This window comes from Amblyomma americanum, chromosome 7 (assembly GCF_052857255.1).
Source record: "Amblyomma americanum isolate KBUSLIRL-KWMA chromosome 7, ASM5285725v1, whole genome shotgun sequence".
Taxonomy (NCBI): Eukaryota; Metazoa; Arthropoda; class Arachnida; order Ixodida; family Ixodidae; genus Amblyomma; species Amblyomma americanum.
The window spans coordinates 58,673,113-58,700,764 of NC_135503.1; the positions used below are offsets into that span (position 1 = coordinate 58,673,113).

At 46.5% G+C, this 27,652-nt stretch overlaps 1 protein-coding gene across 1 annotated transcript; it reads right to left on the bottom strand.

Annotated features, from left to right (window-relative positions):
• Positions 1 to 788: 788 nt before the first annotated feature.
• Positions 789 to 27,331, bottom strand: LOC144097133 (uncharacterized). The gene is made up of 4 exons (XM_077629915.1): positions 26,598 to 27,331; positions 9,157 to 9,234; positions 5,063 to 5,371; positions 789 to 2,782 (listed from the first exon to the last, which is right to left on the bottom strand). Exons 1-4 carry the CDS (start codon positions 26,616 to 26,618, stop codon positions 2,498 to 2,500), a joined length of 693 nt encoding a protein of 230 aa, XP_077486041.1. The 5' UTR covers positions 26,619 to 27,331; the 3' UTR covers positions 789 to 2,497.
• Positions 27,332 to 27,652: the final 321 nt, after the last annotated feature.

A 27,652-nucleotide genomic window follows, 5' to 3' on the forward strand; every position in this document is an offset into this window, starting at 1 on the left:
AAGCAAGTGTCTGCATGCACTGGTGATTCTCTTGTCATCCAAACAATTGCATTAGCGTCAATGGGAAGAATCGCACCAAAGCGTATAGGCTTCGTGTATTCGTGCTCTGATAGATAGTGTATGCAGTGTCGGTACTCCGCTAGCTGTTATAGCGAAGTTTGGCCACCTATGCGTCGAGCATCCGCCGTCATCATCGAGCGTCTGAGATCACGTGAGCACCCCGTGAACATAGCTCATGCCTCGCTTTAACTTCATCATCCTCAGACGGGGCGCGAAGTCTAAAAAAAGGCGTCGCCAAAACTCTCTGGAAAACTTGCTGAAAGTGACTGCGCTGTGCGGCATGCGGCGCATTTGCGCGCCAGCGCCGCAGCATGCTCCAGCAGTTATGACAAAGCCGTGAAGTGGTACGACAGTGACGTCGCGTGAGGGTCGTAGATGTGCCGAGGCGGGTGGTCCTGCTATGAACGCTCCCTGTATGCGGGAAGCCAGAGCCAAAGGCGTGCGCCGTGGCAAGCAAAAAACGAATGCTCGTCACCCGCAAACACGCTGCATGACAAGATGCTCAGGTCAGTGCGAACACATTTACCACACACGAAAGTACTCGCTGTATCCCTCCAAAAACAGAAACACAAAAGTCGCACACTCTTGAGTGGCACATGCATTCAAACGAAGGGCATCATAAGCCTCCGCACGTAGATCGGTATTACCTGTTTGCGCCGAAGTGGAGTTACTTAGGCTTTCTCACAGGTATGCTCAGGTGTGTATGAACGCTTGCACACGAAGTGTATGGATCGAAATATTTTTATTTAAATGCGAAAGAAGAACAACGGTGCTGGTGGACAGAATTCGGCATATCCTGCTTATCGTACTTTTATACGTTGTGTCGGAAGAGGCGGGCCTAATTATTTGCTTTCGTTCAAAGTAAATGTGACGCATTTAAGTTCTGCACTTCAGCCCGTTGCTTTAATGGTGGACACGTCTGCGAGGGGTTGACGACTTTTAGGCAAGGCTTCCAGTGCATTATCAAAGCGTCACGGAATTCACACCTGGAAATTGTGTCGCAAAATGTTTCTGCTGTAACCAGTGTTGAATGCTTCAAATGTCCTAGTGCGCACACACAAAAAAAAAAAACGAAAATGAAATCGACAGCTCCAGACGCTGTGCGCTGAGAACGAAAGATTTAACAATATTGCACGAACTACTTACTCGACTTTGCTTGATTTGAAGGTCGTAATATTGTCGTGTGGTCATGAATAAGGAAACTTTCTTTGTAATAGCTTCGAGACATCTAAGAGCTTGCTACAGAGGACGGGCTGTACATTGAGCAAGACATTTTTTTTTTAGTGATAATGATGCTTTTTTTTCACGAAGTTAAGTCCTGACGGGTACCATTGTTATTTTCTGAATGGCTCTACAGCTTGACTGCTGTTCACGAGGTGCTTTGAATGGCAAGTGATCTTTTAAGCGAGCTTGTAATCAATGCAGTGATGGGAGAAGGCGCTAGGTTATTTGTTCCTTGAGTGCGTGTCAGTTGCTATGCAGAACCAACGACCTAGGATGGAGCCCATTAAGTTGTAATTTTAACCGATAGTAGCGTACCACTTCTTATCGCTCACAGCTCACTTAAAATGCTTATAGAGACTTCACGCCACCACGAAAAAAAAAATCAATTACAAATATACTAGCGGTGGCAGAGACTGTGGCAGCCGTACTATTGATTAGGCCCAAACCGATCACAGTCCAATTTTTACTCCTCCTCACTGACTCAAGTGATCCCCATCCCCTTGGTATTGACGAGATTTCCTAGTTTGGCAGGTGGGCGAAAAGAGTAGAAGAACCACCAAGAGAAGAATGTTTTGTACGAGCCAAGGGAACGTATTTGGTAACGACTATTTTCTCCGTTCATTCATTTGCCTTTTTTGGCTCTGGCTACGCCCGTCTTACACTCTAGAGCCAGAACATGACGCTGCCTTGACGTCACAGTGGGTCCTCTACCAATGGCATAGAGGCAGAAAACTGAATCGAGATAAAAAAAAATTTTACGGTATACGGCGCTTTGAATTTCTTCGCTACGGAAGTTAACGATGGCAGTGGAGGCACCGGAGGTGCAGTTTAAGCAAATCTAAGTGCAGCCCGGTTCCGTGCCAAATGTATTTGCACAGATAATCGGAATAGATCACTTGTATTCTCACGTCAGGGACACAATACTGAAATTTTACTAGCTCCCTGAAACGCATTGACTCTCTCTCTCTCTCTCTCTGGCTGTGTTTTACCGACATCGCTGTTATGCCGGCGTCCGTGAAGCCTTTTCACCGTGAAAAATCTTTTTGCGGATACCAAAAAGGCCTATGATGAGCGCCCGTCTTCGCGACCGTATATTCCGCACTTGTCTCGCACACCGTCCTAACGACTCCCGGTCAGTGCTCGCGCGAATGTGTTTAGGCAAGACCGGCATGCGTCCAACCTTAGCAAAACCCTGCCATCTCTCGATGGACGTTCAGCGCTTGAGATATGAGTTCTCGAGGAAGTCGAGCATGTAGATGTAACCGAGCGAGTAGAGCTTCCTCCGGTTGCGCATGTTGAGTGGCGGGTACTCGGCGTCCGCTGAGTACACCTTGAGGCTGGGCTCGGCTTCGGCTTCGGCCAGCGTGTCTTCCTCCAAGCTGAGAGCGGCATTGCGATCGGGGTAGGCCGGGTAGTCGGGAAGGCGCACGTACGGATTCTGCTTCTGGCGGAAGCTCGAGCCCTGAGCCGTCAGCCGCTCGCGCCGCCTGTGGTGAACCTGCGATGAGCGATAGGTCAGCACACTTTTGGAGAGTATGTCCGTCCTATTGGTAAAAATCAATGATTCAAGGCTCTAGTGCAAGGAAATTATCAGGGACCCTTTGGAGGGTCATCTGGTTCATGATCGGTTCCAACGCGCCTGCAAACAAAGAAAAGGATGAAGTGGAAGAACAAGCAGTACGATCACAGGCGCCTATTACCACCAGATTTATTGCAGCAGCACACAGTCCTGTTTACGTTAGGCCGTGGCGTTATCAGGAAAGACCAAAAAGAACACGTCGACAGAAAATGGCAAGGCATACGGAGCAAAATAGATTGCAGAAAAAAAAGAGGTACACACATTCCATCATAAAAACGAACCCGCCAATCAACGAATTGCTAGGTTTACGTGTGTCCTTCCAAAAAACCTATTTTGTTGTCGCTGAGTCGTAAAGAGTGTGCGCTAACCCAGGTGGACCGCACAAAGAAAACTGGGCAGAGTTGCATCAACACACCGTTCCGTAGGACTCGGCCTTTGAAGGACACACGTAAACCTAGTAACGGACTTGCTTGGTCGGTTCGCTATTCGGACGCAATAGTTGTCCTTCCTCCTTTCTTCTTTTTTTCGGAACGTGGGCCATTTTATTTTCTAAGCGTTGTTACTTTGTGTTCCGATGTCTTTTTTGATTGCGTGATGAAGCTGTGGTCGCATGTACAAAGGAGGGTGTGCTGCTGCCATAAATCAGTTGGTTACCGCCGCTTATCTCGTCCTGCTTGTCATTCCACTTAGTCGTTGTTTTTCCGAGCTCTGTTAAGCCTGAAGTAAACAAGGCGCGGGTTACAGACACTTCAAATACGCCAGGTCGGCTGAAGAAAGTTGTTAGCAAGGGGGCCGTATTCTGTACCTGATCATGCCCATTGGTCGCTGTGACGTACCAGGGCTGATAGCCAGGAAGCTATGTAGGTCGCTTCTGTTATCAAAAGCAGCGCTAGTTAGAGGCAAAGGGATGAGCAAATGGATCGCTAAAAATATAGGCTATAAATAAAGTCCAACGAAAAGGCATTTCGCATAATATTTATACAATTACTGAAGAGTGTTGGCAGTATATACAAATCCTTGCATATGCCGGGGGAATATATTGGCTGCCAGCTGCGGAGGAGGCGTGCAGCAAAATAAAAATCGTATAAACAGTACTTAGGCCGTACTCATGACTGATGAACAGTTTCATGGCTTTCGTGATCTTTGTTACGTGTCTGTACCTTATCTTGTGTTCCATAAAACTGCACGTCATCATTGGCTTATTTTCATGGATACGAGCACGATTACGAGTGTGTAGGGATTCAAGCAAATAATACATAAGGAAGTTTTATTAAAGCTTGATCACTGAAATATTGCATGCGCTTCTTGCGATGCGCTAGGACCATCCCTGCACCCTATGACGCGCGAGAAATGCTGACAGGAGAGTGGAAGCCTGGAGGACATGGAAAGGACATCGTAATGGAAGGACACTGCAACGAAAAAGTATATTTTCTTACATTAATACCAACTTATAGTTTTTGTAAAGGCTTTAGCGAAGACGCAGTGTCAGAAACAAAGATGCGGGCGACGTTAGGAAGCCGTGGGCACAAGAAATAGTACCACTGACGCAGAATTATGTTAAGTTTAGGTTGTAAAATTCTCTGAACCAAAAATTGGAGGGGACAATTAAGATGGCGTTAATGAGATGGCGTTAGTGAGTCAATGACCATGTATCCGGAATTGGTCATTCTCAACTTTAAATTCATAGTTTCCTGGGAGTCCTCATATCGCTTCTTGGGCACTGGTGCAGCGGTTAAGGAATGCGCCACTGCCCTGCGATGGCAGTGGTTTCCACTGGTTGGTCTAGCGCGACCCAAGTATCTCTTCCAGAGCAGCCTCTCGCGATCAACCTTTAACTACCAGATGCCATGATGGGTAGGTTTTGATGACCCCGCAAAGGCCATGTGACCTAAGTTGCCCACCTAGGTTGCTTCTTCGAGAGTTGCTGCCTGGACCACCCTGTGCCACCCTATTTATCGCTCACAACGCCGGATTTTCTACGTAACGGGGCCTTTAACGCTATCGCGTTCAAACTTTCAGTGATGCATTCTGTCCAGCTGAGCCCCACAGACACACGAGAGAGAACAAGCAGAAGCAGATCATTATCCTTTGCGTATGACAGCTGACCAGCTGCAGGTTACAGTCGGAATTACCAAAATGGCGTACCGAATATAGCTGCCGCTATGACTCAACAGTTTGTCTGCAAGACGACTCACTCACCGGTGCGGGGTGTGGAAGCAGCACTAGCGGCTGGTGGTGATGGTGGACGGCATGGTGCAGGTGCTGCACAGTGACGTACGTCTTGTGCGCCGGGGCCCTGGACAGCAGCGGTATGTGTCCCGTGGAGATGAGTACCGGGACGTGGTGGGTGGTTTCACTGTGCAGCTGGTAGCCGTACGAGCTGCTGGTCGAGGCGGCGGCTTGGTGGCCCCCGGAGGTGGCCCCCACTAGCTGACCTCCGGGTGTTACGCTGGCACCCGGTGCCCCCTTGACTGCAGGATGGTGGATGACCAGGTACGTTTGCACCTCCTACGAGAAATGTCGCAAAGAAGACGTGACTCGATGTTACGTTTCGCAGTATAGGGTGATGATAAATGCGGAATTATCAGTCACAGACTGAATTTGAGGCACCACAGTGCATATATCCTCAAAGGCTGCATTTTCGCCTGACTCTAAATGGGATTGTCCAGTACTGCTGCTAGGCACAAGAGTCTTATTTCAGGTAGAAATTAAAAAAAAATAGTGTCCAGAGCAAATGTTTTTGCAATCCTTACGATACTAAGTGGCGCCCTGTGACAACTTGGGCTATCACCACATTGAATTGAAGCGTTGACGTGGTGACAGCCTAATACCGCGGCATTTGCTGCGACTTTATTCACAGATCGCGCACACTAACCAGTGGAGTCATTCAGAAAATATGATATGATGTTGCTTACGGTAAAAGCAGTTCCCATTTGCTTTTGCTGATATTTTGCAGCGTACTGGGTCAAAAATGAGGTAATCCTGCTTTGCCAGTTAGAATCCGCGCACGCACATTGATGAAGTTTGACACCATACCGAAATTTTTCGAACACGGAAATATCGAGAAAATTGAGCCTCCAGTGGACTTCCATATTTTTGTTTTAGTTGAACCTTTCTCAAAAGGGAATAAGATTCTTTAGGAAGAGCGACAATAGCGCAGTTTGCTGAAGTAGCACTCTGCTGATTTTTCTAACGCCTGAGTCTCATCGAAGAATAAAACGGCTTGTTTAATTTACTCCAGCCGCAGATATGAAGCCGACGGAAATTCCCACAATCACAGCAGCTGATGAGAATGATTAGTGTGTTGCTTGTGTTAGCTTCCAAAATTTTCGCTGATGACTTGTTGACGACCATAATATCGCAAAACATGCCACGAGCTGATGTGGCCGTTCGGCGACAGCGTACATGTTCTTTATTGCATGCCAACTCAGTGGCAGGATGCCTTCACTGACCGAAAGAGCAAGGCAGAATCCTTCAAAATAAGCTGAGGCCATGATTGCTGACGATGAGCAAGACAGGCGGAATGCGGACATTGTGAATCAATATTGGATGCTGGGCAGCTCGTTCTTGACGCAAACGAAAACCGAAAGCGCTATTGTGAAGTGCTACAAACCGGAGCACCTATTGGTTTCTGCGAAGTTAATGTACCATCTCATTTTCGTTTTTTGAATGCAAAAAAACTGGTGGCGACAAACTCCTTGGCATCCCTGCGCATTTATAAACATCGGAATTCAACTGAGCTTTTAGGCATTTTGGGGGAAATTCCTTTTGTGCGACTGCTTAGTAGAAAAAAAAAACGTATATGTCACATGTGAACTGATAAAATTTTCCTTGTGGTTTACTGCATGCATAGGTTCCGTGTAACCAAGAAGAGGGCTTAGTCGGGCTGGTTGGTGCATGTTGATGGAACTCGATTGAACAGCGCTAACAGAGAGGACGGAAGAGAAGAACACAGGCACAATTTGAACAACACAGGCACATTCGCTTGTGTCTGTGTTCTTCTTTTGTCTGTTAGCGCGGTTCAATCGATTTCCATCTCTCTGTAACTCGCTGTGCTCATTGGGACCTTTTCACTGTTAACTGTTTTTTTTTTCATCCGTTGTCATCGTCTCCATCGTTTTCATTGCTTTTTTGTTATCCTTTGTTATTCTTTCTATTGATCTTTCCTCCTTCAGTGCTAAGTGCACCACTGTAAAAGGTCAATGGCCGTTAGTGGTCACCTCACAATAAAGGAATAAAATTAATAAATAAATAGCGCAAACCATTCGGTACGTTAATCATTGAAACACATTGGTCTTGATTTGTCCGCGCATGTGTGATTTTATCGCTTTATCTTACCCGGATGCTTTTGGTGTGTTCACTTATGTATTTGTTGAATAATAAGAGTGCAGGACGATGGTAAACTTGGCAGTAAAACTTTCACATATAACAAATTTATTATCTTAAATAGATGCGAAAACAGCTCAATACTTAAACACACGCGCTGCTCTCGTTTTAGTTGACAGAGAGCGGGCACTTTAAGAGAGCGTTATACTCTGACATCGGTTTGTTGAATTCAGTGAAAGGGCGTTCCATTAACCTGATTGCTCTTTGTGCTTGGACATGTCCCTCGTGATTAGAGAGCTGCTTTCGTTAAAACGTTCAAAGCCTTGTCATTGCTGTTACAGAACTTGCCAGCTTTGCCATTGTTGTCAGCCTTGTCATTGCTGTTACAGTGCTGGCGTTCCTACGAAAAAGGACGTGTCCGTGCTGTTTGACTTCCGGCAGCGAGTAACCAGTTTGCAAGCAGGTGAAACCTTGTTTCACCTTGTAAGCTGTTCTTCGTCAGCGGTCGACCGCGACGGCCTGCTCAAACAATCAGGTCTTTCAAAACCAACGGAAGCGAGCTGTGCCATGTCTGAGTGTCCGGTAAGTTGAGCGTAAGCTCGACCTCGCAAGGCTGGTGACCACACGCCGAGGCGGCATACGCTGATACAACCGTCCTACTTGCGTTTGGATTGACCTGATGCGCTGGTTCCAACCATTTCAAATTGTTGGAAGGCGCCTGCGCGTGTTTGTCCTCGTGTACTTTGGATCGACTTTCCTCACTTAAGAACGCAATACCAAGTTGCTCAAGAAGCTGGCCTCATAAGCATCTTAGAATTTGTGTAGAAAATTATCGTCTCTTTTGGGAGGAGCAGAAAAATCATGTAGTTGTTTTCATGAAAATTTCTGATTCTTCCATTACATCAGCTCCCTGTAAATAATATACAAGCCTTTTCTCATCTATCCACCGATCGCTCAAAAGTTTTCCGGGGAATGGCTTGCCAATCGTTTTGCTTGCTTTCTCATTTAGTCACGACTTGGCGTCGAATGTACGGGTTCAGACGCATATAGTTCGAGGCATCAGAACTCTTAGAATTGGCCGGAGATCCGTTGTGCTGATGTTTGCATACGCTGCAAACATGGGAAAGTTTTTTTTTTGCAGCTGATATCGCGACTTACTGTATTTTGTTTAATATTTAATCTTGATGACATCAACTTATGGTCGGCCCAACCGACATGGCTGAAAAACCGTTTTTTTAGATTTTGCTTTAGAAATAAAGCAAGCGCACAGAAACTCGACGCAAAAAAATAAAGAAATGAGAAGGCAGGCATAGCGCGAGAACTACTTAGTTTGGTTGACAGGGAAGTAGAGCACAAGTCGGTGACACTACTCAGCTAAGCTAGCGGAAAAAAAACTGTAAATACCATATTCAATACCGAGGAAAGGTTAGGGCTCAAAAGGCGTTATAACACACAACACCACATATTTCGCGCACCAAGAAAAAGCCCATCAACTAATCACACTTCTCGTGGGGCTTGTAGATTTCAAACAAAACACAGTGGAGGCCAGACTGCATCTTTCCGGCATTCCTGAAGCAGGCTGACGCCTCGACAAGGCTCATTGGCGGCTTAGGTTGCGTACCTATGAACATATAGATTGCACAGCATACCTTCTTAAGAGGCACGGTACTGTGTCTTTTTTCGCATCCCGTCTGATTACTTGTGTGGCGCGACGTTGTTATTGACATCTAGCCTTTAGTTTATTAACCAAACCTTTATCGACTGAATTCAGCTCGTATACAAGCGTGTACAGCCTGGAATTCAGTGTGTACGTGTCATAACGTACGCGATCAAACGGGTGGGAAACAAACTATAGAAAACGCTTAAAAACATAAAAGCAAAAATTTTCGCGAGAGCAGTCTACACGAATTTCCTTCACCAAATTTCAATTTAAATCCAGAATGAATTTCAAACTTGTACGAACTTACCCGTGATCGATGGGCCATAGTGGATGTCCCAGGACTGATGATGAAGATTGCAGCAGTCAGTGCAACTACGCAAGCAGCCTGAAATGCAAGACGAACAGAGGTCAGGGTACGCTGCAAACCGCCGGACACACGGACAGGGGAATATTTTCATTGACAGTAATTGATTGCAGGCCTCGTTGCCTTTCCTTCTGAATGAACTGCACACATTCACGCGCCACAAAAACGATAGAAGAAATTGCGCACTCTCTGAATACGATGTTGACACCTGAACTTTGCTAGTACCCACGATCGAAGCAATTCCTTTGGCGTGTGTCGTGCTTCACAGTGCGTTTAGCTGGCTTTAAACCATAATACGCTCAGTGCCAAGGTATATTAGGACAGGAATTGTTTGAGTGAACATGAAGCTTTCCGCCCATTTGCTGGGATTTCACGATAACTCACCGCGATGGCCAAAACTAAACATTCGCAAATGCCGAAAGAAACCATATCCTGTCAGTTACAAGCGTGCTCCTGTTCAGACCACTGCGAACTGTTACCAGGGCCGTTGCACTGTAGGTCTCATAGAATGCGACTGCATCTATATACAATGACATTTCCCCTGCCGCGCAGGTAATCAGTCTGGAATGGGAAAAACGCAGATATTTCCGCTTGTTTCAAAGCAAATATATTTTCTTGGGATTTTTACAGAGTATTCATGCAGTGATACTGCGTTGCTTAAACGTTCTTAAACCTTTGCAAAACGTTGGTTCCGTTTCTCAAGTGATGAGGAATAAAACGTTTGCCGCGAATGCAAAGAAATCACGAAATACTAAGCTGAAACTGCGACGACCATACAAGGCGATGCTTAGGGAACCGTGCTTCTTGTTTCAAGAGAAATTAGATTGTTCAGTGAATTACACAATATATTGAGAACGTCATTAAAGCTGGCAGCTCTCTGGAAAGAAAAAAAGGTTCTTTTTATTTGATTCAGCCCCGCACCGAGAATATTCACGGCTGTACTGGGTGTAAACGTATACACGAATGTGCAGCATTGATCAGCCAACTTATTTGCGCGAAAAAAAAATTACCGTCTTAAATATTTTCTCGCTAGAGCCCCATGGACATTCACTATAACATACATAATGCTGATATCGGTAAATGAATATATCGCTTCAAGAGCTGTTATTGGAAGGGTCACTCAAGCGGAGTTTCATAAAGTACTCGATAGCTGGTCCTGAAGCCAGATAGAGGGCTGATATAATATCACAATTCTTTTTGCTCCTTTCAGTTCTGTTGTTATCATGTCCCGCCCCGACTGGCCAACCACGGCGATAACAATGATGTGACAGTGCTGGAACTGATGGCAAGGGGCGAAATGAAATATAATTGTAATATAACTGTTATATTATTTTGGTGCTGCCGACGTGCACGCTGATCAAAAAAGCCATATGTCAGCGCATCTCTCAGCAGTGTAAAGCAATCTCAGCGTGCGCCTTGGACGTCTGTTGTGCGATCTCGCAGTTAGTGGCGTTTTATTTAATTTTCAGAAGTTACTATTTCGCAGACTTGTGTGCGAAAAGCATTGCGAGAAACTAGAGGTGTGTCGAAGGCTGCTTTGCAGGGGCACTTCTAAGGAGCTAGTACATACGAGGTAGTTTCAGCAAGGCTTCAATGTTCTCTGTTTACGTCAGTGCTGCAGCACAGTTTGTGCTGCAAATGATGTTCATATTGAAGGTTTGAATGCTGAGGCATTTATAGCACTACACAAACATTTTTTTCTCTTTTTCTTATGCTTCTGTAGGGGCTTTTGGCCTGTGATAGTATGTGTTGAATTAAAGGTTTACCTTCTGACTGCACTGACTTTATGTCTGTGAAGTTGTACTGCAGGTCGCTCCTGTTAATGATCGCTAAAGAAACGAGAGCTTGAATGCTGCGTAAATGCTTAAATATTACGTTTTATTCCTAATCTCCCACGCCCCTTTTTCCCCTACTCACTTCATCTCTCCCCCTTTCTAAACAAAACAAAAAGAGTAGAGGAAAACTGCAGGCCACTGTGTCAAACAACGCTTCTTCTAACTGCGCTGAAATTCTTTACTTTTGAAGTTCACTTTCTGAAGCTTTGATAAGGACGCATTCGCTTTCATCTCTAAATGTCCTTAAACTTTGCTGCGTCCCGTTAGTCTGCATTAGGAATGCAGGTATTAGAAATTAAAAAGCGGCGCGCTTTAATATAGACGCCATACGTTTCGCGGTACGAAGCATTTTTTCCTCACGAAAATGGCTGCCTCCAAACCATATCCGTAACATCCGGATCCGCCTATACTCTCTGTGCTGCCGCGTAGCCCCCCTACGATCCCCCCCCCCCCCCCCTCCCAATCATTCCACTCTGTACATACTGGTCAAACTGATAGATCTCGAGTGCACAGCGGGATGCCTCACAGCGCAGAGAAAGACAGCAGCAGCGGTAGCTAAGACGTCTTGTTCTATTCCCGTCCTAATCAGTAGTCGCAGAAGCCGTCATTTTTAATGAGGAACCGGTTTGCCACGGCTCCCGTATGCGCTCTCGGTGTCCGCGCAAAAGCGCACGCGCGCGGTATGTTGCCCAGGCTCCTCTTCCGCGACTGGCGCCTGATTTGTGGGTCACGGCGACGTCTAGCGTCGTTCTCGTTCAGCGCAGACGACAACCGCGCGAGATTGTTTGTTGCTGTGCGTAGGCCCTCGAAGAGAAAACGTCATCGAGCGCTCTCGCGCGTCTCCGTCGCATTTATGCTCTGTCAAAAGGCTGTCAAACGGAGGACGAACTTAGAAACGCCGCCGAGTGTTCCGGTACATGGTTTCGGCGCACACGGTGCGTGTGTGTATAGGAAGTCACGGAAATGAATGGGTTGCGCAGAAACACATTGAAGCCGCGTCGGAGTTACAGGGCATACTCGCCCTTGCTTGGGCTGACGAGTTGGTTGAGCCGCGACGTCTGAACGCGACCAAGAAAGCAGTGACTGCTCCTATTGCTCTGCCTTCGCTGTGCGAGCGTAAAGGTTTCGCTTGCACATTGACGCCCAATGCGCGACAAGAGAACGGTGCACATGAGTGACAAAGGGTGTAATTTGGGTCTGTGGCCTAGCCTTACCAGTATACCGTACCTTGGTTTGTTCTCGTATCTATTAATGTATAGCCTTCGTCTAGGTCTGTATGACAGAGAAGCCAGCGGCGGAGGAATTAGACGTCGGGTCGGGAACTATAAGTATATATAAAAAAATAAAAGTGCTTCCAATAATGAGCTTTAAAACAATTTTCTAGCGCAATGGATAGTTTGGACTACACTAACCTGTGTATGCGAATGCATTACCACTGTAAAAATTCACAGAAACTCACACCTTCGACACATCTGTAGTGGGCGAAATGCGCACCTCCACCACGAATTAAAGCCGAATTTAACGACCAAGAAAAAAGTGTCAGGATTTTAACTTGGTTGAACCGATTATAGTGCGAAAGCATGGGAAGTATTAGTGGATGAAGAAGAAGGTGTGCAATGCACAGCGCAAGAGTGCTCTTGCGCAGAGTCTTCCGAAGCTGATCTGCTTGTGGCGCCGTGGGTTCGACTCGTGAATATTGATTTGATTTCTTTTTTAACTCAAGGTGGTGTCACTGTTGCAAGGCACGGCACAAGATCCAAGAATGACAAGATTCTTGGTCGGTGTTAGTGTATGAGTGCTTTCGCTCTAAAAGACTGGTGCAAAACTATTAAAGGACGTCAGAAGCTTCGAAACGCTTGTGCAGATCCAGGATTGCATGCGTATTTGGCATTGAATTGAGAAAATGAGCACTTCATACCAAGGCATAAATACTGCTGCGGAAAGGTTTGTTACTGCATGGTTAAAGAACAAAAGTGTAGACTACAAGCGTAACCTCAGATTCCACGCCGTTTGTTGAACGTGTTATGGTCTGTTTAGTCTCCGCCGCGCTTTCCTTCAGCAGGCCTGTTATTTAATAACGCCCGACAATTGCTTAGTGGAAGGCCCGCGAAACAAATAATCGCTGCTGTAGGCAATCGTGACAAATTGTTATCGCTCTGCTTGGCTAGCGGGGCGCGCTGCAAGGTTACATGTCCAAAGCGCACTTTCCAACTCAACGGTGAAACACGACCAGAGTGCCTCGTGTGACGTGGGAAGGCAAACTCAGCCCTGCCGAAACAGCAGGATGACGGGCGGCGTTACTATACCAGGCGGCGAAGAAATGGCTCGACCGACAAGCCGGGGCAACCATTATTCGAAGCGAGGACGTCGTCCTTGCTCGATGGCCCAACTCGTTTCCGTATATTTGGGGGCCGTTTTTAGTGCATGCGCTTGGAGGCGGCACTATAGCTGAGTCCTTGAGAAAAGCCGCGCCCGCGCCCCGAGTGTTTCCCAATCTCGGCGGCGTCTAACGGCACGCTGTCGGCGGAGTGACTCTGCAGGAGCACGCGCTCACACACACCGCATGCGCGCATACGCACGCACGCACGCTGGCGCGGCATGCGTATACCGTGTTAGCCCATTTTCTTCACCGACGCGTAGCCATCGCCGCTATCACGAGCGGCCCAGAAATTAGGAGCGCCTTTTGAAATGCGCGCCGCCTGGTGGGAGATGTGGACACGTTTGTCGGAGGGTATACGGCGACGATGCAGGTGGTCGCCGAATGCACAATGAGCCGCTGCTCGCTGCGCGTCGGAGGAAGGCGGGATTCTGACGTGCGCTATGCAACCTGCACGACGCAATAACTTTGGAGGCGAGGGAGACACCTACGGTGGGGACCGTTAGCGCCGCTCTGCTGGCTTTGAAGCATTCCAAGCTTAAACGAGGTTGCGAGTTGGAAAGAGCGATGCAGGTAACGATAAAATGTAGGAATGCACCTTTGGCTTTTGTAGCTGGCACTCAGGAGAAACGGAAAACTTTATTAATTTTACAGGTCTCTGCCGTGGTGTTAAGTGAGTGATTTGATCTTCCGGGTAGCATGATGGCTTTTGATCACATTGGTGATGTAGGGAAACCGGACACGATAGAGCAATTGTGTCTTCGCATTGTATCTGGACGCCGAAGTTTATGGTAGAGCCGGCGTGATAGCGTCAATAAGAAATTAAATTCGGTGGCTGTGAAGGGGTAGGGGGGAGGTGAGGAATACATGAAGAAAACAGTGTTAGCCACGTTTAGAAATCACGCATTGCATTGCAGAGATTCATGCGATCTAGAACAGTCAGAACACGCAGCATCTGGTATTGAAGCCAATGTACTATATTCGACTGCGTCTTTCAGCCTATTGCGCTTCGCAATGTCTGCGATATGAGAATTTGCGCTGACCCAGAAACTAACAACAGTCCGAAAAAAAAAAGAAAAGCAGAGGGGATATGAACAAGGAAAAAATTCCTGTTTCTTATATTTGCGGTTCTCTGTCTCAGTCAGAACGAAGCTGCACGATACTAACAATAAGACGGTGCAATTATTGTCCTCGCGCTTTTAAAAGTAGGCGCGGATGAAGTCGAGACAGGTAATGAGCAATGAACAAAAGCACTAGCACGTTAGGACTTTAAAAAGTGAAGTACTTTGTCGTGCTACACTGACTTTTGGGCGAAAAGCGTTATTGAATGGCAGGGCATCAACTAAGCCATTAAATGAGTTCAACGACAGTTTGTTTGCGGTAATTCAGTGCAGTCATGCACCTTGCAACAAGTGGCATATAGGGAATTAAATATGCGATATATGAGGGATGTACCCTGCAACTGTAAATTGCAACGACTTTTTTTACCGTTCCATTTTTTTTCTCCTTTATTAACTGCTGCCGCCGGTAACATCAAGGTTTATTGCTGCCAAGCAGGGTGCGTCGCTGCATATGGTATAAAAAGCAGGACGAAAAATGCGTGTGAGAAATGGGGTCAAAAAACGATTACATGAAATTGCACCCATGGACATTGGGTGGCACTGGTATACGTGTAAGCAAGGAGGTCATTTAGCCTGATTTTTGACTCAATTAAAAGCTATAGGGGGACTAAAGTATGGTGCAGCTCCTCGGCAGAGCAGGTCGTGATCTCGTTTACTTTCACCTTGAATTTTACAAATGTGATCGGCATAAAAACCGACATATATGCATGCGTCGTTCTAATTGCTATTGTCCATTCTAAACTATCTCACAGTTAAAGACTTATACGTTGTCCATGTCCTCTTTTTGAAGTGCACTGGGGGCAACAAGTTGTGAAGGATAAGACTTTGTGAAGGATATGATTTAATGGCCGTTAACTAAAGACGAAGTAAGGAATAACGTTGATCTCATAAATGAAATGCAATTATTCTAAGCATCTGAGATTCCGCAAGCTATAGGGAGCCAAGAAAGAATTAGCTTCAGCGGCACAGAGGTGTAGTGCAATGGCGCAAGCGGCATTAACTGCATTTCGCTTTGAACCTAGCCGGGAGCTCGTTAAATTTTTCCACAATAAAGTGAACGAAAAAACTGGGATTTTATCTCGAAGGGTATACGTTTATTTCGGACGCCGTAGGGTAAAGTTCCGCTTTATATCTGCAACCGGCGCCGTACTTTATCATTAACCATAATCTCCCGCATGTCCATCCCATTAGATATGGCCGCCATGGCCTACAAATCAAACCCGCGATCTCGCCTTTGATGTAGGCCTCTTCGAGCAAAATGGTATCTTTCTCAGCACAAGTACGCCTCGCCCGTTTCTTGCCTCTGACCACGCTGGGCCCGCCGTGCGAAACTTCGTCCTCTATCACGCTGAAGTGAGGGAGTCAATAAAAATTAACTGGTCGCAGCTAAAGAAAACTTCCCCGGGCTTTGCCTCTAGTCCTGAGCCACAGTGACACCCCGTTGTTGTTGTTGCTGCGACTGAAGGAAGGATGAAAAGTAAAGTACACGGGCTTGTCCACTTACTCCAGCTGAGCCACAATCGCTGTCGCGTGCAGACAGAGGGGAGTTGAAAGACGCGAGAGGAAAGATAGAAAGAACAGATGCGCGTCGCAACAACCGCGTCCTCCGAAGCGACGACGCCGGCTATAAAAGATACGTCCCAGTGGGCCCAACCAATGCTGGTTTATGAGGACTGAGCGGAGCGCTGCAACACTCTACTAAAGCTCAAGAGTCTTAGAGGGAGAATATTAGTTCTCCATTCACGTCAAGCTGTGCCTTTGTCCCATCGTGTTCCGGAAATTTCAACTGCTAAAAAGCGTTGAAGAGCTTTTCTCGTTTAGTGTGGATGACGGGAGAGAGATAAAGATTTTTAATGCGTGGAGAGGTGGAGAGGTCCGCCGGAGTGACAAGTCTCTGGCCTGCTAATGCACACTGGTGGAAAGGAGAAAAGATTAATATGCTGATAGTGGCCATGAGAGGTGATACGGTCAGTTCTACTCGTGGTTCCGACCTCCTTCAGTGATAGCAAACCCTTTGTGTTTTGCTCTTTCGGCGTTGAAATAATTGTGCCGCGCTGATAGAGACTTCAAGGGGTTGATTGATGAAAGTAAATCGATTTTTCAACTCGATTTATCTATCCTAAAGTGGCTGTCGGTTAATTGGACTAAGGAACGTTGGCGATTTTTTATGTATGCATGCATATGAATTTTACGAGCAGAAAAATGTTCATGGTGAAATTCCCAGAGGGAACCCCACTAGAAAACGCTGCACCACTCTGCAAAATCCATCGACTTGAAGGCGTGAGTGTTGAAGCCTTTTTATCTAATGCAACCTTCGTTATACCTACCCTGAAGAGTTCTTCAACTACGCTACGTTACAGTGTAAGAGTTTCGCGCTGCACTGGAGCGAATCGCAATTAAAGCGCCATGAAGAAGCCAAGATTAGTAAATGAAGAGAATTCCTGACAGGACAAGCATTTTTTGTGCTCTCAGCGCCTTAATGCTACTGTGGGCTCGGTTAAAATCAAATCTTGAGTAGCCGCACGTCATTAGGCTTGATGAGCACAGGCTGTGGGACAGACTTAAAAAAGTCGTTTCAACCATGACAATATGGAATATTTTACAGAAGCAAAGTGGGGGATCATCGCAATCAGTTTAGAAACAACCGAAAAGTTCCCCAGACGTTTACTTTTGCAATAATGCAAACTTGATGCCTGTTTGATTAATAATTGTGGATAGGGGTGCAGAGTAGGTGAGCGTAGGCGTAAGTAAAGCACGATCATGCTGTTACACGTCACGCACGATCGCTCACCCATCCATGCTAAAGGGCAAATGAATAGCTTTTAGAAATCGACGAGCTTAAAGGGCTCGAATGTGTGAAACTTGCAGGTAAATCATGCGAAGTCCTTTTGGGATAGCATTTGAAATGGTGTCATAATCGTCGATTGAAATTACGATGCCCTTCAATCTTCTCCGCAGCACACAACGCCAAGTGGGGGGCGTATGGTGACGTCGTCGAAGGTACCGGTGCATTTCCAACGCATAAAGGCTTGGTTTGAAGGAAAAAAAAAAGCAACTCCACTGAAGTCAAAGCCCAGCGAGAGTTGTTTGGCAGCTTCAAACGGGGCACGGAAGGGTGTGGTTGACGGTAGCGGAAATTTGAAATCTTATCTTCCATGACGTCACACCGAACTATCCCGCATTTCGCCGGCGCTTTGAGAAGAAGCCTACAATTCAATCGTCGATTATGCCACTATTTTAAATGCTAACGCAAAAACACTTGGCATGCTTTACCTACAGCCTATATAGATTTGAATCCTTGAAAATCGCGGAATTCTCAAAAAATGGTGCAGTTGCCCTTCAAGCAGGCGTTCACAGTGAGAGCTGTAGCATGGAAAACGATGGGGGGGGGGGGGGGGGGCAGCGAGAAGAAGAAAGAAAGAGAGAAAGGCGTAGAGCGTGGACCAAGAATATGCACACAAGAGTTCTTTAGTTGCAGTGGCAGAAAGCTTACGATAATTGAGAGCTGAACACTGTAGGCAAGGGTAGCGGATCGGGCTAGTTGGTGCAGATTTGACATTTTCAGAAGCGCTTCTGAAACTGTAGGCAACACAGTGCATATATGGCCTTCTTCATTTCTTGAAGTCTGTAGCTCATGCTGGCTGAATAAATAGACGCGTACAGGTAAAAAAACTTCAAATTTTTCTCACCGCGCGGCGGAATGCGTCCGGTGGAGAGTGACAACCAACTAATTTGTAGCTAAACAAATATCCAATTAAAAATGCTGTAATTAAGTAATGTTGCATGCTCGCGGATTAACGGGTGCAAAATCATTCCAGTAAAAAGTGGCAGTGCTTAAGAAATTTTGAACACACACAAGCGCGCGCAAACATGCGCACGCACGCACGCAATGCTTGACTGTGTTTTGTAGACATTTACAGCGCCTGATAAAGTTTTGAGCTGCTATCCATTTGCGTACGTTATTCATGAATTACTTGCCACTCAATACTTTGCGATATCAAGCGAATTAATATTGAATGCGGAAAATGGCACTTTGCTTAGTGTGACGCTGTAAGAAATGTGAAAGTTCGTGTCTCTTCCCGCCCTTTTCGGAGCAGTGAATTATTTCATTCGTATCCTATGCCAAAATTTTATTTATTTTTATTTCATTTTATTTATTTATGTACATACTGCAGACCATGGTTAGGTCCAAGCAGGACGGGCACTGTATAGAATGAGTGAATCAGAAAAATCACATGGCAACTTGCAGTTTACAAAAAAAGAAAAAAAACATATGCATACATTTGCAAAGCATTGCTCATGTCAAATATGTCAATGTTGGTCCGTGGGTGCAGAGAGTTCCAGTCCGCTATTGTGCGCGGAAAAAAAGAAAATTTGAACACATTTGTGCGTGCGAAGTATGGTGCTAATAGGCTGGTGCGATAGTGGCGGGTGCTTCTTGCCCTACCGGTCTCTATATGGTGAGTATAACTACTAAAAATGTTGCAGGCATGGCTGCACCTTTCAGCTCTTCAGCTATGTCTGCTTCTAGGACGGAATTAGTTTTGTGACTTTCGTTCGAGGTAAATACTTCCCCGCCGCTATAGTTTGAAGGGCTTCTACAGGAAATATTTCGGTGTTAAATATTTTTCTCTGTAGGGAAGCATTGTTTGAGAATAAAGGCACCTTTTTTTCTCGGTGGCAGATTTTACGTTTATTTACGCTCTTCAAAATTAAGGCAAAAATTGCGCTTGCCTGATTGTGAACTATATTTTTCGTTGAGGATCTAACTCACCTTTTAAACAGAGGATGTATCAGAACGTTTGCCGTCATCCGTTTCAAATATTAGCCTTTTGTACGGGCGTTAGTGATGTGGGGATATTTTCTGTTAAATATATGTTTAACTGTGCGCAGTTTCTGTTTATTTTTTTACAACTTGTTCCAGTGCATTTTTGTTACTGCATTTTCAAGAATTTTTCTGCGCTCTCCCGCGATACTTCACACGTGAAAACGACGCAAATACCTCAGAAAGCCGGCGACGTTTTCTAAATCATTGCAAAAATGCGCAACTAATGTCGCTGGTAGCTGACAAAATCATTATCGCAATTTAAGACAAAAAAAAGCTCCTATGTATTTCGCTCTCTCTATGTGGAGCACTAGGGCAGAGGAAGTTTTCTACATCTCTCTTTGATCTTTCACTCTTACCTTCCTCCTTTCTCTTACGACGTAGTTGAGGTCCCCACCAGGGAGTGAGACAGTTACTGGGCCTTTCATTTCCTCATAGCCAATATTTTCCTACAGCGGACCTTTCCGCCAAATGTTAAATACACTAGGTTCATACAGTAAATGCTCCAATGTAAATACTTGCAGAGGAAGACAAGGTCCCAATTTCGATGGAGGAGAAATTCTAGAGGCCCGTGTGCTGTGCGATGTCAGTGCACGTAGAAGAACCCCAGGTGGCGGAAATTTCCGGAGCCCTTCACTACGGCGTCCCTCATAGCCTGAGTCGCTTTGGGACGTTAAATCCCCATAAACCATAAACCAAACCGTAGACAAGGTCCCGCGAAATGCTGTCCAGTCTGCAAGTCATTTCGTCCCTGAGCACGCAGGGCAGCCGGCTCGGGGAGCAGACAAGCACTTCGCATGACCCACGGCAGTGCTCGCAAACTCTTTCTGAAAATTTCCGAAGGTTCGCAAAGAGCGGTGACAGATAAAGTTCCATACAATGGAAGTATACTGAAGCCTCGGCAGCACAAGGCTCCGGTACAGGGCAAGATGGCAATCAGTACTGCGTAGGGCTAACAAAAAAAATACTGAAAAATAAAGATCGCGGCCCGTGCCACTAAACCAAGCACTACTCATGGGGCCAAAATGCGCCAAAATGCGAGGGAAGCCGCGTCACCAGACTGGAAAATTCCCATTGGCTGGAATGAACTGACGTCACTTCCTGCAAGGGCATCAACGGCTTCTAATGCTGTGGCGCTGTCCCTGTGAATTTTTATTTCACGGGACAGCAGTACTGTAAACGAAGTTTTTCGCCCCTCCTCGTCGTCCTCCCTATGGCCAGCGGATCATATGCGGCGATATTTTTTCTTTCTTTTGGCGACGAGCTTGTCAACCCCACTCCAACATTTGCCTTATAAAGTGCGCCATTCCCCTTGTTCTCTCTACCATCCTGACCCGATCTACTATCCTCGCTGCGAAGCTAAACAAGACAAACTCAGTCATGAAAGCATGTAATACATATTGTTTTACGGAGGGAAGCCAAAGGAGATGACAGCATAATGACAGGAAGAAATATGTCTTAAAGACTGGGCGTCTAGCGTGAGCGCTCCGTCGCGCGTCACTGCCCGCTTTGCCGCCGTTCCGCGCCTACAGCACGACGCACGCGGAGGAAATCGCGATTGCGCTCGCACTCTCCCTCCCACAAGTGAAGCACATCATTACCGACTCGAAGGGGGCTTGTCGGAACTATGAGCTGGGTTGGATACCTCCTCTCGCCTGGCGCATCCTACAAAATTGCTGTCGGTCCAGCGCCCTCCAAATTGCAACCTCATCTGGGCTCCCGGCCACCAGGGACTCCAGGGCAATGAGTTAGCCGATCAGGCGTCCCGCGCGCTTTCTCTCCGGGCACTCACACTTGCTGGGGAAGCCTACTCCGAGCCTACACAATCTCCAATTACATTCAAAGACATCACTACATATTATAAGGACAGTCATCGTCGCTTTCCGGAACCCTGTAAGGATCTCCGGAGAACAGACGAACGGCTTCTTCTCAAAATTTTTACGAATACAATGCTGTGCCCGGCAGTATCGAAACACTTCAATTCAGAATTTGGTGGTGGCTGTAGCCAGAGGAGCGACATTCTCGGACGTTTTCCATATGGTCTGGGCCTGCCCTTCCAATCCCCACCCTTCCCAATCCTTCATCTCCCACCCTTCTAGGGAGGCCTGGGAGGCGGCGCTGCTCAGCTGCCATGACCTGCAGTCCCAACGGACCTTGGTCGCCAGGGCGCGAGCGGCGCTAGACGCCGTTGGGGCTCCGGAATAGGAGCTCCACCTACGTCTGTGAGGACCTCGGCCAATCATACAACATACAGGCGCATTCTGCGTTTCGTCGCCTTGAAAACGTGGCTGCCGCAGCTGGGTTTGGACCCCGGTACTCTTCGCGCCCGAAAACAACGCCGACAACCACTTGCATATATAATCACCCGTTCACCGCCATTGGGGAACAACGGGTAACTCAATGTGCATATATTTAAACTTGTAATTTTGATAAAACTATGGGGGTCCGAGGAGATTCTACGCGGATACGATGATTATCAAGGCTGACTCTTTCCTCATCTCTGCAAAATCTTCTTCATGAAATCATTCCTGCCCTCACAACCATTTCCGATGGTCATAGAAAATCAAATGGGATGTACCGAAGATTCGAAATTCCCGCGCTGTTTTTGAGTGTTCAGCGCCATCCGGCATATGGTGGCAGCTGTGAAGCAAAATACAAGCGTTTGTCCCGTTTTCCTGCACAAACGAATCCCGGTCGCGGTAGCAGCATTTCAATGAAGCGAAATGCAAAAACGACCGAGTTATGTGCGATATGTCAGTGGAAGTCAAAGAACCTCAGGTGGCGGAAAAAAAATCCGGAGTCCTTTAGTGCGGCGTCTTTCATTTCTCCTGTGCAGCCGTCGGACTTCGAACCTCTCATACCATAAAATAGCACATAGCAGATTTTGTTTCTGTCCTAGATTGCTGCTAGCTTTTGTGACCGCGTCGTTAAACATTTCAGGCGGTATCTGCAGAGTTGTGGACATAGCGAATTGGCCGCCTTTTCTTGGTAGTTTTGAGCAGCTAGCAGGGATTTCTTTATTTAAGACGAATTTAACACCTTTAACGTCCTAATGGACTCCTTTTTTTACATCGACTACCAAACGCAGCACGCAATATTTCTCAAAATAAGCTTGGTAGCGCGTCCTCCGCCGTTTCTGCGGATACTGGATTTGATGCCCGTGATAGAATAAGTTTTATCTACGCTTCTGCTGCTGTGTGCAGCTTTGAAATGAATAACATGGATTCCCTGATTTCTTTCTTACTCATAAAAAAAATCCTGGTGTTTCAATTTTATAATTTCTAACCATTGTGATACCTTTTACGAAGGTTGGTGCACGGCTGTAAAAGTAATCATCGCTAGTGTTTTTTGTTGCAAAGCAAGCAAAGCGCATATCTTCAGGTCTGCATTGAGTATTTACACGGTAAACAAATATTTCTCCAGAAAGACTAATGCGGGGCTAATGGGATTCATGGGTAGGGTAAATTTTGCTATTTACGGCTGCCTTTTTATGCCGAATTTCGTTGCAAAAACTTCTGCCCAAACGTTTGATTTCTTTGTACTTACATGTGTTCATTTACGGCTGAGTATAACTTTGCACCGGTTGGTGCGACCTCCGTGCGTGAGTCAGTACAATGCGTCTGTCGCCATGTAGGAAAACATTTCAGTCAAACCTGCAATCTGATTAGACGTTGTCCGTAAAAGGATATGACATGAAAAAAAAAACAAGAAAGGGGTATTTTTTTAGACGTCATTTAAACAATTGAGCAATGCCATATAAGTTGTAAGGATGTTATAATATTCTGTATATGCCGACAGGTGGCTCTGAAAGATCCCAAGTGTTCTTTCTTCATAAAGCATGTTCACCAGCAGCGTGCTGGCGGTCCAAAAAGGACTGGTCCAGCATGCGTATGAGGTAGCAAGACTCAGTGGGGCCCTGGAATAAGGGCACCACCCCTGGAAAACTCGGAACTTCAACATGAAGACACCCGAGTCCCGCTGATTCGACCAATTTTTGGCGCCAATAAAGTTTTTTTTCTCTCTCTCTCTCTCCATGAGGAGCACGTGTGATATACTGCCACTTTGTGTCGTTTTGCCAACGTAAGCGAAACGTATGGCCTAGCTGCCTGGAAATTGAACTGATACTCTAATGCTGACTTATTCGCTAGCGGTACTTGAAACAGTTTTCGAATGTTGACACCAGTTCGATGTCACTTTTTGATAGGAATTTCATTTAACAAATAGCATATTAAGTAAGAAAAGGATGCGGCGAATCTGAGCTTTCCCTGAAAGCGCATGATGATTACTGCAACGCGGTTCTGAAGCACATTGAAAAAATATGATCCAAGTGAAGGAAACCTATGAAGAAAGCGCGGCTTTCCGCCTGACATCTTACCGTTGTTGATGTATTCTGTCACCTTCCCCTCCCCCTTTTTATTTCTCAAAATCATGACGATATTCGGCTGAGCCGCCTTCAGGAATTATCTTGGCTTATGCTAGTGCATGCGCACACTTTTCGGCCACTTTTTAAGCAGCTGTTTGTAAAGACGATGCTGTTTCTCTGCGTATACCTTAACCCCTTTAATAAACATTACGTTACGTAAAACAAGGCGATTGCAAAGTGGTATAAGATTCATGATAGTTCCCCAGCGCAAACTAACAGGACCGAATATGAGTAGGGGCAACAGAACGGCACTCTGTGCCTTCTCCTATTCTATTCTGTTCGTTAGCGCCGTTTAACTATCATGAATTGTTAGCAACTCGCCCAACCTGCCGTTCTTCTTTGGTCTAAGATATCAGCGTGTTTGCTTGCTCCCGACCCATTTGCTTCTAATTCAGCTTGGTGTTTATAGTATTTTTAGCTCATGTAACAGATTCATTGCAGAAATTTCGGCATTATATTTGGCGTTCGTTTCACCGTCAGCTTCGGTGCTAATTCAGGCGTCAACTATGCCGCAATATCGGGGCGATGTTCGGCTAAGACTGGTCAGATTGGGAGCAAAAAAAAAAAAATGTGGTCACCAGAAGCTTATAAGCATTAGTGCTTAGTACAGTTGCAAGGCTGCGGGAAATAATATTTCAGGGTAAGTGCCCATGCGTACGTAGTTGTCTGCCAGGCTAGTTGGTTGTTCATCAAGAATGGAAAAAAGTGCAAAAGCACACAGAGGACACAGAAAGGAAGAGAAGACGAGAAGAGATTGCAAACTGAGGAGTGAAAGCAAAAAAAGCCGCTTTATATGGAAACGCGTAACACCATAGAAGACAACTGAGCTACCTTTACATGCGAAGAATGGCGCGGCAGAACCTGATGAGGCGGAGTACTGTACACACACAAGCGCGTAGCACTTCTCACCAACTCGCCCAAACCTTTACATTACTTTCCAATATAAAGGTATTTGCATCAAAAAGCGATAATAAATGTTTCATTCTTATCAGTATTGTAGTGTGAACGTATTGTAATACTCGAGGGAACAGGAGGCCGGTTCTCTTAAAGACAATACTGAAACTACTAAGAAACTGAAGCCACAGAGATAGTTTGTGTGACGTCATTCACGAGAGAATAAGAATCCGGCATACACGAGTATGCCATTGCCGCCTCGCGAATGAAATCAACGTCATCTTTAGCTTTACAAAATTTAGCGCGAACAAATTCTTACTCAGCGATCAGCTACTGATTGCATATAAACAAACATGTAATTTCCTTAGTGGCACTGGGATCTATTGTAGTTATTTTTGCAACATTTGAAAAAAAAAAAATTTATGTCTTTATCATACTTGTACGTCTCGGATTTTAAACTCACGTGTTATATTTAATAACCGGAAGTAACTAATATTATGTTGTGAAAAAGTCAGAGCGATAGCTAGAAGAGGGAGAGGAGAAGGATAGGAGAAAGAAGGCATTCTCGTGCGCTGGTGAATGTCTTCTATCTCCTTTATTTTTTCTGTCCTAACTTTCACGCTGACTTCTTCATAACATACAATACTAACTAGACCGGCCGCATGTTAGGAGCAATATAGCGTTAGTCACCGGTGCACTTCCAAACCTCAGTTATCAGTATTATCACGTACGTAGCCAAAGGGGCAGTTCTCTTGGGCACGCACCGTCAACCATCTGTCCCCGCCCTTAGTACAAGAAGATGATCTTGGACCCCTTGCGGAACAAATTCCCGCTTACGTGCCTTATACAACAGCTGCTGCTAATGTTACTACTACTGCTAGTAATACCACCACTACTACTGCGGCTACTACAAAAATACTACCTCATACAACATGAGATTAATGTCATGAGCACCGAAATTCATTACAAAGCACTAGCTTTAACCTTCTGAATTCTTCATGGAGGATTTTCAAGTGTCGCATCCGCCAACTTCCATGCACTACACAGTAAGCTGTTTCGTCATGCTCTGCCCTGCATTCGCGGTCCTAGGGAGATGTTATCAGGCGGACAGGATTGCCTCATATGTGTAGCGTCAATGCTACTCTACAGCCACCGCGGTGGCTCTGTGGCTATTACGTTCTGCAGCCGGCGGCTATGTCGCGGATTAAATACCTTTAGTAGGGGACGAGGCACTAAAACACCCACGTACCGCGATTTTGGGCCACGTTATCCTGATGGTCGTGGGGTGGAAATGGACCCCAAACGGACCCCGGGCCCGCACGTGGGCTCGCCTCATAACCCGTAGCATTGTTTTGCCCCGTAAAAATTCATTAAGCATTAGCTCAGCAGTGCCAATCCGCGACAGCATGGGTGGCTGCAGCCGATATGTGGGAACTGTGCCATTGGTGTTAGCTCGCCAAATTGAGACATCGTGCGGTTAATGTGATGGCGTCTCTGCCGATAGTAATCTATTATCCGTCCGCTAATGTCAGCAGGAAGGCTTTATCAACCTTAGCATGCGTTTATCGAAACCCACCTGTCGTGACTTGCATATAAGCGAGACCGAAGGCAGGAGTGAACTCGAGGCGATCTAATTAACGCAATTAAAGTTTTGAATGCGAAACAAATATAATTTATTTCCTGTGGGCATTACAAGCAAATAATGCATTGACAAGATATGGAGCGTTCCCGCTACACTCTTTCGCGAGAATACGAAACGGCAATGTAGTGTACCCTCCAGATAATCAGGGATTGTTTCGTATGCACTGATTTCAGCTACAAAGTACAATCCACGTCCGCTAATCCAAGTGCGTGTGAGATCAAACAGCGTGCACACCGATACGTATCGAAGATCTGCGACAAAACTCACCTGCAAGTTTGGCCAATCCATAACGATGCCAGTCACACCCGATGGTCGCGCACAAACTCACTAAATCGAAGAGTCTTCTGTGCGAGCGGGTTACAATCAAGAGAAAGGAGAACGGAGACGGTGATCGCCTTGACGATCGCTCCCGAACGCCGGAAGGTTCCGAGAGAACGTATAGGTCCGAGCAAGCGAGCGAGCCCTTTCACCGGCGGAAAAAGATAATCTCCCCGCGGACACAGCATCCACAGCGGCGCGGAGTCTCTTTGAGCGGCTCGGTGATCAACGCCCAGCGAACTTTCTTCTTTGCGTCCGTATCGTTCGCCAGCGAAACAAAAGGCACGAATTGCTCCTCGGAAGGTGCGCAGGGCTGGTCGGACTCCGAAGGTCTGCGGCTTTGTCTTTCGTATTTTCGCTTTTCTCACAGGAGGCGGACGGCGCGTTTATGGGGGCGAGCGCTCAGGCCGATGAGACGTTCGATCCACCTCTCCGCTCGGATTGAACAATGCGCCGTCTCCCAATGTTGCGCGTACTGTTCACGAAGTTCCCATTCGCACCGGGCGTTTGCTGGCCAGGGAAGACGAGGACGTCTACGTAGAAGAAGTATTAGCTGGGCACTCTGATCGCGCAAGCTGACTCTCACGACCTCGGTATAACGCCGTGAGGTCGGCACGGTACGCCGGCGACGCTCGGGGGCCACCGACACAACGTCCGCGCTCTCGCTCGCCGGAACACGCCGTGGAGGACAGGAAACGAAAGGAGGCAAGAGAAAAAGGATAGGGGAGGGGGAAAAGAAAGACAAAACGGTGCGATGACAAGCAGAAGAACGAGGGAGCCACGAGAAGAAGGAGAGGAAGGTGGAAAGGGAGCACGGCAGCTTCCACTGAACCGGTCACTTTGTGCAGGTGGGCAGTGCCCCGCCACTCTCGCTTTCACCGACCCGTGGCGTTCTTTTGCGAGTGCTTTATTTCTTCTTCGCTATTGGCGTCGTTTCCCAATTGCGCGGTTGCGCACCGCGGCCGACAAAGCGAGCCTCGTGGCCGCCGTCGTGTTCTTGGGAG